At 52.5% G+C, this 13,218-nt stretch overlaps 1 protein-coding gene across 1 annotated transcript; it reads right to left on the bottom strand.

The window, feature by feature from the left end:
• Positions 1-2,010: 2,010 nt before the first annotated feature.
• Ren (renin) lies at positions 2,011-11,510 on the bottom strand. The gene is made up of 9 exons (XM_003474808.4): positions 11,384-11,510; positions 8,314-8,464; positions 7,671-7,794; positions 7,001-7,119; positions 5,865-6,061; positions 3,787-3,906; positions 3,256-3,400; positions 2,928-3,026; positions 2,011-2,345 (listed from the first exon to the last, which is right to left on the bottom strand). Exons 1-9 carry the CDS (start codon positions 11,479-11,481, stop codon positions 2,184-2,186), a joined length of 1,215 nt encoding a protein of 404 aa, XP_003474856.1. The 5' UTR covers positions 11,482-11,510; the 3' UTR covers positions 2,011-2,183.
• Between the last annotated feature and the right edge of the window lie 1,708 nt (positions 11,511-13,218).

The raw sequence follows: 13,218 nt of genomic DNA, 5'->3' as shown, positions 1-13,218 counted from the left end.
GTGTGCCTAGCTGAATGTCCCAGGACACTGAAGTGTCTGGGCGCGTTGTAGACCAAGACTTTGAGTGAGACTGCATTGGGTTGGGGCAGGTGGGCCAGCAGGTGCCCTTAAGCCTGGGCTTTGTTGGGCAAGGGCATGTGGAGACAGGCAGACACCTGGGGGGTGGGACGGGGGAAAGGAAGGGTGACAGGGAGACCCAGAGGGCAAAACTGCCATGGGAAGACCTGGGATGAGGCCAGACCAGCGTAGTAGAAAGCTGTTCTGGGAACTGAACTGTTCCCTCCACTGGCCATCTGTCACCTCATGAGCATAACCTTGTTGACAAACCTGTTCTCTGCTATAGCGAAGCCTCAATCACTCACTGTCTTGCCTTAAGGACATTACTACTGTCACCATCTCTCACTGCCCTACCTTGAAAGTACCTATGGCAAAGAACCCCATTTCTGGGTCCCCAAATTGTCCCTGGTCTATTCAGGAACTTCTCATCCAACTGCCATGCCCTGTGATTGCTGCTCAGAACCCAGCTCTGCCTGGCAGAACTGGTACAATGCTGGAAATGTCGTGCTGCCTAACGCGGCAGCCAGGAGCCATTTGTGATTTTCTAGCACTTGAAATGTGACTAATGTGACCTGGTATGTAGCCTTAATTTGAATCTGAATGTAAAGAGCCCTTTGTGAGTACTGTATTGGACAGTGCAGTTGACAGTGTTTGGGATGTATGTGTGTTTAAGCTCACAGGGCCTCAGGATGTCATATGTGGAAAGGACACTGCCTCCAGCTCTTCCTTTCTCACAGAACAGGGAAAACCAGCAGGAGTCTAGGGCTCTACAGCCTGGGCTCTTGCTCTCAGCTGTGCCCAGGGGTGCTGCAGATCGCTGCTGCAGCAGGAATACTGCCTTAGAGAAGCCCTAGAATCAGCCTACCCCAGGAGGCTGCAACCCTGCAGGTACCAAGGGCCTGGTTGACCCACTCAGCACCCCATTTTTTGGGTCAAAGGATGAATGTGCTGCTCTGGTGAAGGGACATTATTAATGGCACCAAGTGGATGCTAGTACTTTACTTTTTGGTTCTGAGAATTGAGCCCAAGTCTTCTACATGCTAGACAAGTCCTGCACTGCTGAGCAATGCTACCAGCCCTAGATTGCTGCTGTCTCAGCTCCCAAGTTCTGTGTATCCTGTGGACGATCAAGGGGTAAGAGTGGGAGAAGAGACTACAGTCTGAGTCCTGAGCCCATGAGATGGAAGACAGTGAAGTATGTGTGTCTATGTTTCTATGCACATGGTCCTATACCAGGTACCTATGACAGTATCATTGCATGAGATAAGGTGAAAACCCCACCAGGACTTGAGTCTGGCAGGCTGGATCCTAGGCTTGATTTTTCTCTACCTTTCAGGATTCTTCCTTATTTGAATCTCTATTGAGTGATCCTGGGAGAATGCTTTGCATTGTCTGTTTCCCACAGGGGAAAAGAGAGTTTCAGGGCCTGGGATTTAGCTCAGTGGCATAAGCACCTGTCTGGCAAGTATGAGGTTGTGAGTTTGAACCCCAGTGCCAGAAAAAAAAAAAAAAAAGAAAGAAAGAAAGAAAATAAAAAGCGAGTTTTGTTTGCATTTCAGATGGCTTATACTTTTGGGAGTAGTGCAGGTTGAGGGGAGTTTGGCAGAGCATGAGATGTAGGGCTGGCTAGTGCAGGCCCGAGGGTCAGAGCTGGCTTCTACAAGCAGGGGCACTTTTCTGACCCAGTCTATTACAACATCATTAGCCTTGATCCCTAGGGTTCCAGAGTGGACATGAGGGTGGCTATTTGTAAACTTCCCAACCAAGATTGTATAAACAGATTCAACCAGGGCTCTGTTGACAGCAGACAGATGACACCATCCACCCACGAAGGAACGCGTGCAAAGGGATACATGTGTCAGTCTTTGTCACATTCCTGTGTACACATGATGGTATGGCTGCTCCTCCCTCTGTTTCAAACTCAGTTGAACCCAGAGGCCATGGCTTGTAAACATGAAGTCTTTATTCTGTTTGTCCTTAAAGCGAGGAAGTGCTGGTACAGCAGGCAAGGACTCCATGTTCGGTGTCCCTGCACAATGGCATGAGCCCAGGCAGAGAGGACCCCCAGAGTAAGCTCCAGCTCTGGGCTCAGGCCAAAGGCAAAGCTCACCGGGGTGGCAGAAGGCTCAGCGGGCCAAGGCAAAGCCAATGCGGTTGTTACGTCGATCAAATTCTGTGTAGAACTTTCGGATGAAGCTGGCACCCAGGGCCCAGAGGGGCCCAGTGGGCGGTGGGATGTCCAGGCCTTGGAGGGCCAGTGTGCACACGTCATCATCACTGTAGGGGTCCTGGCAGAGGACAGGAGGGTTGTATCACTGCCTGGCATGTGGCCATTCCCATCACCTGGCCTACCCCAGCAGCTGTCATCAGCTGTGGGCCCTCCTGCTCCCCTATCCATCACATCTTGGCCATTTTAGCCCAGCATGGATGAACCCCTCCTGGGTACAGGTGCTGTGCCAGACACTGGGCATGCAGTGCATCAGGCACGGTGCTGCCTTCAAGAGCTGCCAGCCTGGCTTCAGTTTCTTACCCTAAAAATGTTCTCTAAGCCTCCTGAGCCTGAAAGAAGGCTAAGAATACAGGAGCGGGTAATCTGGGAACATCTGATGGGAAATAGGGAGGGGACTACTGCAGGGTTGGCAGTGTGGCTGCACATTGGCATCCCCGGGGAACCTTTGGAAGCACTGATGCCCAGGGGCACTCCTAGAGATTCTGGCATCACAGGTGGGGATGTGGCCTGCATATTGGGATGTTTAGAGGGTCTCCTGGTGACAGGTGCAGCCACATTTGAGAACTACTGGTGAGCCTGCAGTGTGCATTATGACCGGCCTCCCTCCGAGGGCCCTGCCCACTTCCTCCCTGTGCCTCACCTGTAACACATAGTCTGCACTGGTAAGTGTGTAGGCTCTGTCCCCAAGGTGGAAGGAGATGTCAGGCAGTGTGGGCACCTGGTTACAGTTCACGACATACTGTGGGGGGGATAAAGGGAACCCCATTGAGAGCCCTGTGCTTCTGGCCTGGCCCTTCTGCTAGATAGAGGGCTGGTCACCACACCCTCCGAGGGGAACCAGCCACATGTACTGGGAGTGTGAGAGGTCAGCAGAAGGCCTGCAATGATTGTTTGGGATTTAATGCTGCCTGGGTGAGGCTAGACCAGGGATGCTTCATCCACTGCCAGTGCCCCACCTGTTAGCTTACTTCGTCTGTACTTTGTTCCTTGGCCCCCAAGGCCTCCATGATCAGCCTCAGAGAGCTGGTGGGACCCGAGATGTAGGATGCACCGGTGTCTACCACTGCCATGCAGCCCTCCTCACACAGCAAGGTCGCAGAGCCCACAGACACCCTGGGAGAGGTCACAGACAGACAGAAGGTTGACAGACACCACCAGGCTCCATATTTTTCCTGAGCGAGTGTGGTGACAGGAGCCATGCTGGTGATCAAGGGTGCACTGGAGGAGAAGGAAGACAGTGCGTGACTGGTGGATGAGGGGAGAAGGCGCTATCCTCACCCTCAGCATGTAGCTGAGTGACTTCACTGTCACTACCTAGCCCCCCAACCCTCAAATCGTAGCAATCCTGGACAGAGCAGTCAGAGAACAGCTGGTGGCTATGCCTCAAGAAGCAGCTGTGTTTGGAGAAGGACAGATAATAACCCAGCCCCTCCCACCATCCCCCACCCCGACCCCAGTGGCAGCAGCAGGCAGAGTGGGGAGGGTTGGGGACTCCTAACCCCTTCATCATGATCTGCCAGGAGCCAGTCTTGCTGATTCTCACATAGTGAAAATTCCCTTGGTAATGTTGGGGGTCATTGCCCCCTAGCAGGAGCTCTCCTCCCAGCAGGTGGGAATTCCTAAAAAGAGATCAAATGGCTTTCAAGGCCCACAGCCTCTAGGACCTTGAGACCAGTGACAAGGGAGAGTTGGGGAGAGCAGGGCACACGAAGGTATGGTGGATGGACAGGCTGAAAACTGTCACTAGGAAACACAGGGAATGTGCAGCTCTCCCCTTTCAGGCTCCTCCCAAGCCCAGGCAGAGGTCTGTGTAGGGAGGTCCAGCTGCGCACAAGAATAAATCCCCAGGGAAGCCTTGGAAAAAAGTACAAGGGTACCGAGCAGATGCAAACAAAATGCAAATTGTACCCCTCACTTGAGTTGAGCAAGTGGGAGGACTGAGGGAGGCTGCTGGGGGAGGATTGGGGTATGCCGAGGGCAGGGTGCAGGGGCAGAGAGCAGGATCCAGCGAGCTCAGGGTGGCTGAGGTGAGCTCTGGGTGAGTGGCATGTGTGATTCTGGGTCAAGAGCTTGAGAAGCACTGAAGGGTCACTATTGTCTCTCTACTTCACTTCTGCAGTGAGACAGAGAGAGACAGACAGCAGAGAGGAGGGTCTCTGTCCAGGTGGGCTTCACCAGCTGTGTTGTCTGGTGTGTGTGTGGGGCACTGTCTTCAGGCAATGAAGTCACCAAGAGGTGAAGTCACTTGCTAGAAGTCATCTAGGCCTTGGGGGCTCCCAGTGCCCAGGCTTCCTTAGGACTGGTTTTTCAGTGTGTGTGTGTGTGTGTGTGTGTGTGATGGGCTTTTCTAGAATTCACATCAGAGGCATGTGTGTGTACACCTGTGTGCACGAGTGTGTAGGTGTGCCTATGTCGTTTTGAGCAAGTGCCATTTACACATTCTGTGCATGTGTACGAGGTGGCACAAGTTCCTTCCACCCTCTCCCAGCACACTGGCATCTGCCGAGATGCTCCAGTGCTGGGTGAAAGAGACACCATTTGCCCAGCAGAGCCCACCTTTTTCCTGTTTGCTGGCTCCTTGTCCTCTCCACCCTGTGGCCCCAGCTCCTGTGCTCCTGTTTATCTCCCCTCCATATTTTCAGTCTCTTGCTTTCCATTGGCTTTTTCCTCCACCCACAAGCGTTGCTCAAACATCCTCTAATGCTTAAAAACACCCACCTCCCTCTCCTTGCTTCTCTCTGGATCTCACCCCACACCCCGCCCCACGTCCCTTCCCTGTTGAATTTCCCGGGGCAGCCTGCATGTTAGGACCTCCATTTTCTGACACCCACCTCCAATGCTTGCCACCTGGCCTTGCCCTGACTTCCTCTAGAAAGGGTTCTGCTCAAGAAAAAACCACTCCTGACTGCAGAGTCTGGTGTCTTTCTCTCTGTCACTGACCTCCTTTTGCCTGTATGACCCCTTGTCATACCATGCCTCACGTCATTTTTCTAAGCCCAGCAGCTGGGAGCAGATCAGACCTCAGCCCAGAACTGAGAGCGCTTGCACTCTTCAGCGCTGCACCCTTTGAGGGTGGAGGGTAGGGACTGTCTTGTTCGCTGTGTTCACTGCCCTTCCCCTCTGAGCGACCACATGTGTCCTGTAGTATCACCTGGATCAGTGATTGGGCAACTGAGCAAATGGAGAAGCGGGAGGAGGATGAAGCTGGCTAGCTCCCTGTCCTCCCAGGGGAGTCTCCAGGTCACAGCAGTGTCCCAGGTGCACTCTGTGTTCTCTTGTTCCGGTGCTGTCCATTAGAACATGGAGCTCTTCCATCAGCCGTCCAATATGGGGCGGGGGCACTCCCCACTGTGGCTGCTGAACTCTGCAAATAGGGCTAGTGCCACCAAAGAACTGCATGTTTAAATAGAATCGATTCAGTGGCAATAGTAGCTTCCATAGTGGCCAGGGCAGCTCCAGCTAATGATTGACTAGTGCATGATCAGGCGCTCAGAAGTCCTGCCAAGATATTTCTTCTACTCCCCCAGATCGGCCCTACCTTCCCACCTCACCCTGGGCCCTACAGTCACAGGCTTACCTGCTGTAGTAGACTGAGAAGACATCCTCTTTCAGCACCCTCTGGGAAAGGATGTGGTCAAAGACAGGGGTGACCCCACCGACGGCCTGTGCAGGGAAGCCCATGCCCAGAACCCCATCAAACTTGGCCAGCATGAAGGGTATCAGGGGCAGTTCCGTGACTTCTCCAAATGTCTGGGTCACAGTGATTCCACCCACCTGTGGAAAGAAGAACCAGAGGAAACCAAGCCCACTGCTCTCCCCTTGGCTGGGGTCTGAGCTGGGCTTCCACACCAGGAGTCTCAGAGCCACACCTGCTCCTGGGTGTAGCAATCTGGGATAAGACAGCTTTACTAATCCTGCACGTGCACCTCTCTCTGCTGCAGGGTCTTCAGGGAATGCGTTGCTAGTGGCAGCAAGGGCACAGGCCGGGAAGGTGGTAGTGCTGGGCGTGACAGGAAGATGTGCCAAAAGCTCTCCGCACTCCTACCCCCAGGGCCCACTTTCACAGAAGCAGGACTAGGTTTTGGTTCCCACATCCATCACAGACTAAGGGCTTCTCCAGCATGGCCAGGTCCTCCCTTTCTGATCCTTTCCTCGATTTCACAGACAAGGGACCGGGGTGGAACCCACACAGATTTCCTCTTGGGTTTCACCGGTACCCCTTTCCTAACTCTGGCATGGAAGAGGCTGAGATGCTGCAGGTTGGGAGAGGTCAGATACAAATGAAAAAGGAACCAGGTCCTGACCCTAACACCAAACTCTAACTTTGTGCTTGGCCCTAAAACTAAGCCTCACCACAGTGCCAGCAAAATGTTGAGTTTGGATTTCAGCCTAGGGCCTAGTTAAGATCCCAGTCAGAACTGATGACCTCAGGCAGCTCCTTGGCTGGGGGCTGTGGGGCTTGGGCTAGGCCTACTTGCCAGTTAGGTGTGAAGGTTTCCACCCATCACCCTGCTGGAGCCAGGAGCCTGGGGGAGCTAGGAGCTCAGGGTGACTCCACCAAGGCTTCAGTCTCTGCAGCTCCAGCCAGAAGCTATAGAGCAAGTATTCCAAGGCGGGCTGGAGGGTCCCTGCCTCCAGTGCAGGCCCTTAAGGCACAGCAGAGGCCTGGGAACAGACAAGCAGGGATCAGATGATTGAGGCGGCCCCACTTACAGTTACCACGTCCTGGCTTAGGAAGCCTTTGACCTTCCCTGATCCGTAGCGGATGGTGAATTCCGTCCCATTCTCCATGTAGCTGGAGGATTCTGAGGAGTCGTAGAGACTGTGAATCTCTGGCAGAGGGATGGAGACTCAGAGTGGCCCAGGCAAAGACTCAAAGGCAGGGTGAGTTGTGGGACTGGTTGGTGTTGGGGGGACTTAGGTGCAGATCTGGGGTGGTCGTGAGGTCAGTGCTTGGAAACTGCTTCAGCAATGTGTGCTCAAAACTCTGAGATATTTTTTTTTTTTATCTCAAACCAAGCATTTTTAAGTAAATGATAACACTAGGGATGCCAGAGATGATTCTGTACACAGTAAGAGACTGCTGGTTAAGACAGGGGATGGAAGTATATAAGGGCCTGAGACGCATTTGCGAATCTGGTCCTGTCTCAGGGAGCCTGGGCAGTGGCTTTCTGGGTGGCCAGGCTGCTCCTGGACTGGCTCTTTCCCCTGGGCCATGTTGGGGGGATGGGAGATGTCCTTACTCCTCCCCAGGTCAGGGGTACAGAGGCATAGAGAAAGCAGCTCACTGGGAGCAGCGGGGATTTAGCTGGGGTGGGGCAGGGCTGCCCCCCTGTGGCAGGGCACGGGGTCTAGGGACAGGTGCCCAGGATCTGGGTCTTACCACAGGCAGTGTAGAGAGGGCTGCACTTGGTGGAGGGCACCCAGAGGTTGGCTGAACCTGTGTCAAAGATGACTTTGAAGGTCTGGGGTGGGGTGCCGATGCCAATCTCACCATAGTACTGGGTCTGTAGAGATAAAGAAGAAGTAGCTGGAGGAGCTCAGGACTGTGGGTCTTGGCATCTTCTTGCCTGGTCCCACCCTTGGCTCTTGGCAGGGAGATTAGGCAGGGACTGCATGGGGGCTTAGTGCTGTTTCCCAGCATCCTAGGACCCGGGAGGCTTAGCAAGGCAGGAAAGCAAAATTAAAAAGTAAGTGAAAAAGAAGCAGGAAGGTGCCAAGTCTTGAGAGCCACTGGAACAAGGGTCATCAGACTGTGCCAGGCCGGGTCACCGGAATCCCACCTGCGGTCACACACCCCTTTTCCCCCACCAGTGCTGCTTGGCTTGAGGCCTGGGCTGATTCCTCCCCGGGCTTCTTCCTGCTCTCTGTACCCCAGGTTTGCTTGGGGTAAAATAAGAGTTTTGGGGATGCTCAGGTGCTCCTTGGCTCTCAGACATACACAGCCCTCTTCGAGGCAAAGGAAGCCAGAGGTCCAAGAGGGAAAGAGGATGGAGCAGGAGAGAGGGGCTGAGCCAGGCACTCACGTCCAGGTAGTTGGTGAGGACCACAGGGAAGGTGCTGTTGTCTAAGGACAGGCTCTTAGAGAACTGGCCCCACTTGGCACTAAGCCTGGCCATGTCCACACCCCGCTCCTTCAGGCTGTCCCGGATCGAGGGCATTTTCTTGAGGATGATCCTAGCCCAGGGTGGGAGAAGAAAAGACAGAAGAACCTTGTACTCCTCAGTAATAATGTGTCCTGGGTCCCTGATTTTAGTGTGTCTACTGCTGTTCTTTGCCCAAGCATCTGACAATTATTTTTTTGTCTCAGAGATGTACAAGCCTCTGAGTCTCCTGGATTGGCATTAAATAAACCTCTATCTTTCTCTTATCTTTTCATTTTGATTAAACAAGGCTATTTGTTCATCCATCCATCCATCCATCCATCCATCCATTTGTCCATCCATCCATCCATCCATCCATTTGTCCATCCGTCTGTCCATCCGTCCATCCATTGGTCTGTCCATCTGTCCTATTCCCTGCCTCCCTCCCTCCATTCCCTGCCTCCATTCCTCTCACCATCAAGTGTTTAACACTCGCTCTGTGCCTCAGTACACAGGACAGAGATGTAAAAATAAAGACCGCTGTTTTTAAGGAACTCCGGCAGAGAGACAGACAGGAAGCACACAGTGATGCAGAGATGCCTGCTCTGAGGAGATGAAGTCTGGCAGTAGTCCCCTCGATGTTAAACGAAGGAGGCAGTGCCATATCAGGCCGGTAGGTGGCAGCAGATGCCAATGGCAGCCTGTGAGGCTCTGGGACCTGGGGGAGGAGAGCCTGGCAGCACCTTGAATCCCAGTGCAGTTCGCCCTCGAAAGGATGTGCCTTGGGTCCCTTCCCTTCCACTCACTTTTGGCAGGCAAAATTTAAAAAGACCTAGGACCTTGTAGCATATTAAGCCACTCCCTGGGGACACGGCAGTCATAACACCCCCCCGCAACTCCTTGCAAACTTCACAATGGTTTTCCAGACCATCCTATTTTATAGCTAGAAAATTAAAGGCTCGGAGTAACAGTGACTCAGAAATAATGGAGGGACTCAAAACCTGAAGCCTGGATCCCCTGGGCTGTGACATGAAGGCCATTCGCTGAAGCCTAGGGAAGGGCGTCTTGAGCTACTGACCATGGGTCCCAGGGCCAAGGCCAACCTGACTTTGCCACAGACTTCCCCAGGCCTATGGAGATGCCCTCCTGCTTCCCACTCAGGTCCTCCTGGCTTGCTCTCTCTTTTCCTTCCTGCTACTGATCATCCTCTTGTTTTGGCCGTGAACACGAAGACTACATTCACATCTATCAGTGGAACACTGTAGTAGAAATGTATTATACCCCTGTCACAGTTTACTCTCCATTTCACAAATTGGTCCTCAGCCCTCCCTCAAGGTGGGGACTTTTATTACTCCCATTATACAGATGGGAAAGTGAAGGATCAGAGGTTTGGCCTCAAAGAAGGTATATTTCCTCTGTTTGCTAAAAACAGCCTCTGCCTTGGACCTTTATTTTGTTGTCATTCCTCTTTCGGAAAGTACCTTTCTTTCCACCCCCAGGTTCTTTAACCCTGCAGGCCCATATATACCCCACCTGGAAGCTTACCCAAGGTCCCCAGCTCACACTGGGCTCCCTCTCTCTGCCTTCCTTGGGCTCCTCTCTGTTTTCCCCTGGGTGCACCTAAGAGGCACCACACAGCCACAGGAGGTGGTGCTGCATGGTTATGGGGGTAACGCTTGACTCTCCTGGCTTGCTGTGTGACTCAGGACGTGGCCTAACCTCCGTGGGCCTCCTGTGAGTCCCCATTAGTTCCTGCATAAAACTGGGCCTACTGGCAGCGCCCCGCTCAGGGACACGGTGCAGGATAAACAGGCTGCCGCAGCGCATGTACAAGGTGCTCTCTGTACCGGGTGATGACGTGCCCTGAGAAGGGGGCTCATCTGTTCAGATCTCCCAAGGAGCCTTTCATGGTGCCCTGCACACAGCAGGGGACAAAATTCTTAGGGCTGTTTAAAAACCTGGCCCCCATCCCTTGCCCGATTTCAGTCTCCTGTTTTGGAAGAGAGCAGGGAAGTGTGCTCCTACTTCCCCTCCCTTCATCCGGTGAGGCTGCTGCCCCCAGTTCTTGCCCCTCACGTCCCATCCAGCAGTTGCTCTCTGAGAGTCTTGGAGCAGGGAGAAAAGTTTTGGAAACAACGGCTGAGTATAGGTGGGCCTCAGCCCCACCTGGGTGACCTCCCTGAGCCTCACCGTACTCATCTGTAAAGTGGGATGTTGAGTTTGTTGGGGGCACGGTTTGGAGTGAGTTGTGGTAAGACCCTGTGAAGTCCTAAGTGCTTTGTAGGTTGGCAGCTACAGGCTGCTAAAACCTGCCCTCTTACCTTTAGGCTTCTGCAGGCCCCATGTGCTGTCCCCAGACTGAGACCTCTTTCCCCGTGAGGCTTCTCCCAGCCCTGCCACCCTCCCCACTTCTAGTCTTAAGGAGTCTCTAGTCCCACAGGTCTGGCCTGAATAGAAGACAGGGCTTTCCCAGAAGCCTCTGCGTGAACCTAGGCGATGACCGGCACCATGGCCCTAACAAGCAGCTGGGATCTTACCACATGTGCCCAGGGCTTCATGTGCATTATCCTATGAAATCTGCACAGCAACCTTGGGAAGTAGGTTCTGCTGTGATCCCTGTTTTAAAAAGGGGATGCTGAGACTTGGAGAAGTTAACTGGCCCGTGGCTCCAGGGCTAGCTCATTCTGCTTATTGGAGCAGACTTTAAACCAAGGCAACTCCAGAAGACGTGTTCTACTCCTCTCTCACGCTGTTTCCCTGGTTAACTGCCCCATGTCCTCCTTCATAATTAGCCTGTGAGCTTCCAGGGGGTGATCTCTGATTTTCCTAGCAGAAATCAAAAGGCAAAGCTTTAAGCTGGACAAGTGCCACTCTGGACAGGACCATCCATTCCTCTCTGACTGGCTGGTCCTGAGGAATGGATGACCCCTCATATCTGAGAGTGGAGTGGGGTAGGGGTATTAGGAAAGTAGGGATCCCTGCACCCTGGCCACCCCTTCTCTGCCCAAGTTACCGTCTAAAGGCAGCTGTGTCCATGGGAAGACTGAAGGTGCAGGATCCCCAGAGGACCAGCAAGAGTCCCCAGTGCGGCATTCTGTTCCGGCAGCCCATGCCTCTGCCCGGTCTCAGGCTCCCTCCAGGTCCACGGAGTTCAGGTCCAGGGCTCCCTGAGTTCTTGTCTTATATACCACACATGGGGCGGGGTTGCCTCTCTGCTCTGCTCTGATTTACTGCTCTGGGGCAGACGGGGGTAGCCAGCAATAAATCCTGCTGTGGAGCTGAGCTAGGTGAGTGAAAGACCAGGTTGCAGATGCAGAGTGGAGGGGGGTGTGGGAAAGGGCCAGTGACGCCAGCAGCCCCTGTCTGCCTGGCCCTGGGGTGAGGGAGACAGGCTGGTGAGGGCTGGAGATCAGGGTCTCCAAACTCCCAACCCAGGCTTTACCCCACGTCCTTGACACCACATTATCTGTGCTAACCTTGGCCTTGCTTCTGGCCGCCTCCTTCCAGGTTGCATCCCATGTTCCCATCTGGAACACAGATGAATCTGCCTGCCTTGTTCCCTAGTGGGAGAAGGGTGGCATGCAGATCTAGGGCCTGGGGACAGTGGCGGGGAGGAATAGGCAGCTGGTCTTCCAACTCCTCCTCCTCCTCGTCTTCCTCATCTTCCTCCTTGTCTTCCTCCTCCTCCTCCTCCTCCTCCTCCTCCTCCTCCTCCTCCTCGTCTTCCTCCTCCTCCTCATATTTCTCCTCCTCCTCCTGTGCCTTCAGTCCCTTTGGGCTGCGGCTCTGCTTTTCCCTTCATCCCTGAAGCTTGGCAGACAGTCTGCTCTCTAAACATACCTGGCCCCCAGTCCCAGAAGGGGTGCTGTTTATTCACCCTAAGATGCCTCTACTGACTGCTCGCTGATCTTTGAATTGTACCCTGTCCTCTGTGAGTCAGACCCTTTTCCACCTGGCACAGGTCGCTTCCTACTGTAGGGCTGTAGCTGCGGGCCCTTCTCTGGGAGCACCATCCCTACTGGTGTAGCCTCTGTCTCTTACTGGAGTGGGGGGTTCATATTTATGAGTATAAGGCTGGGTCCAGCAGACCCATCCCTTACTTTTCTACTGTAAATTTGTACTTTATCATTATAACAGCCAGCTGTGCATCTCACTACCTTTCCCTGAGGGATTCAGGAAGCAATCTATATCTTTCCTGATTGGTATGATGGACAGCAAGAAGTATGCACCTGTGCAAAAGTGTCAAAATGGGATTTGGACCACTTTTATGCCAGTTTTTGTGTATATTTACCCAAGCATCACAGAGGGTCCCATAGACCCACATCACCTCAGGATTTATTTTATTTTAGTTTTTTTTTATTTTTTATTTTTTTATTTAAGGAGAAAAAGGAAAAAAAACAGAAAAAGGGTACAAGTAATACAAAATTTAAAAAATAAACAGTAATAAATCACTAGTTAATACATTACATATTCTCATCTTAGAAATAGTTGTTCAAATTACAAAATTGAAGCATATAAAGTGGACTTTCAGACAGTGAGAGTGCAAACAGTTTTGTTCAATGATCCAAAAAACACTCAGTAATATGGTTATCTATCTTATACACTTAAATATATATGCAGTTATAACCTTTAGAGCACTTTCTTTTCTTTTCTTTTGTACCATGACTATTACACATTTTGGGTTTTATTACTCCCACAGTTCTTATTACTTTTTTTTGAAGAGAGTAAAACCAAATGCGACATATCAGAACAGAGTCAGTCAAATCAAAAGGATGGACATAATAGGTAATGTAAAAACAAAATATAAGGTGATCAACAATGGTTACCATACTGCCTCTTGCTATTTTA

Source organism: Cavia porcellus, unplaced genomic scaffold (assembly GCF_034190915.1).
Source record: "Cavia porcellus strain 051 isolate PalLab524CR breed Dunkin Hartley unplaced genomic scaffold, mCavPor4.1 scaffold_29, whole genome shotgun sequence".
Taxonomy (NCBI): Eukaryota; Metazoa; Chordata; class Mammalia; order Rodentia; family Caviidae; genus Cavia; species Cavia porcellus.
Note: the sequence above shows the minus strand (reverse complement) of the source record. Positions and strands in the feature narration are given on the sequence as shown.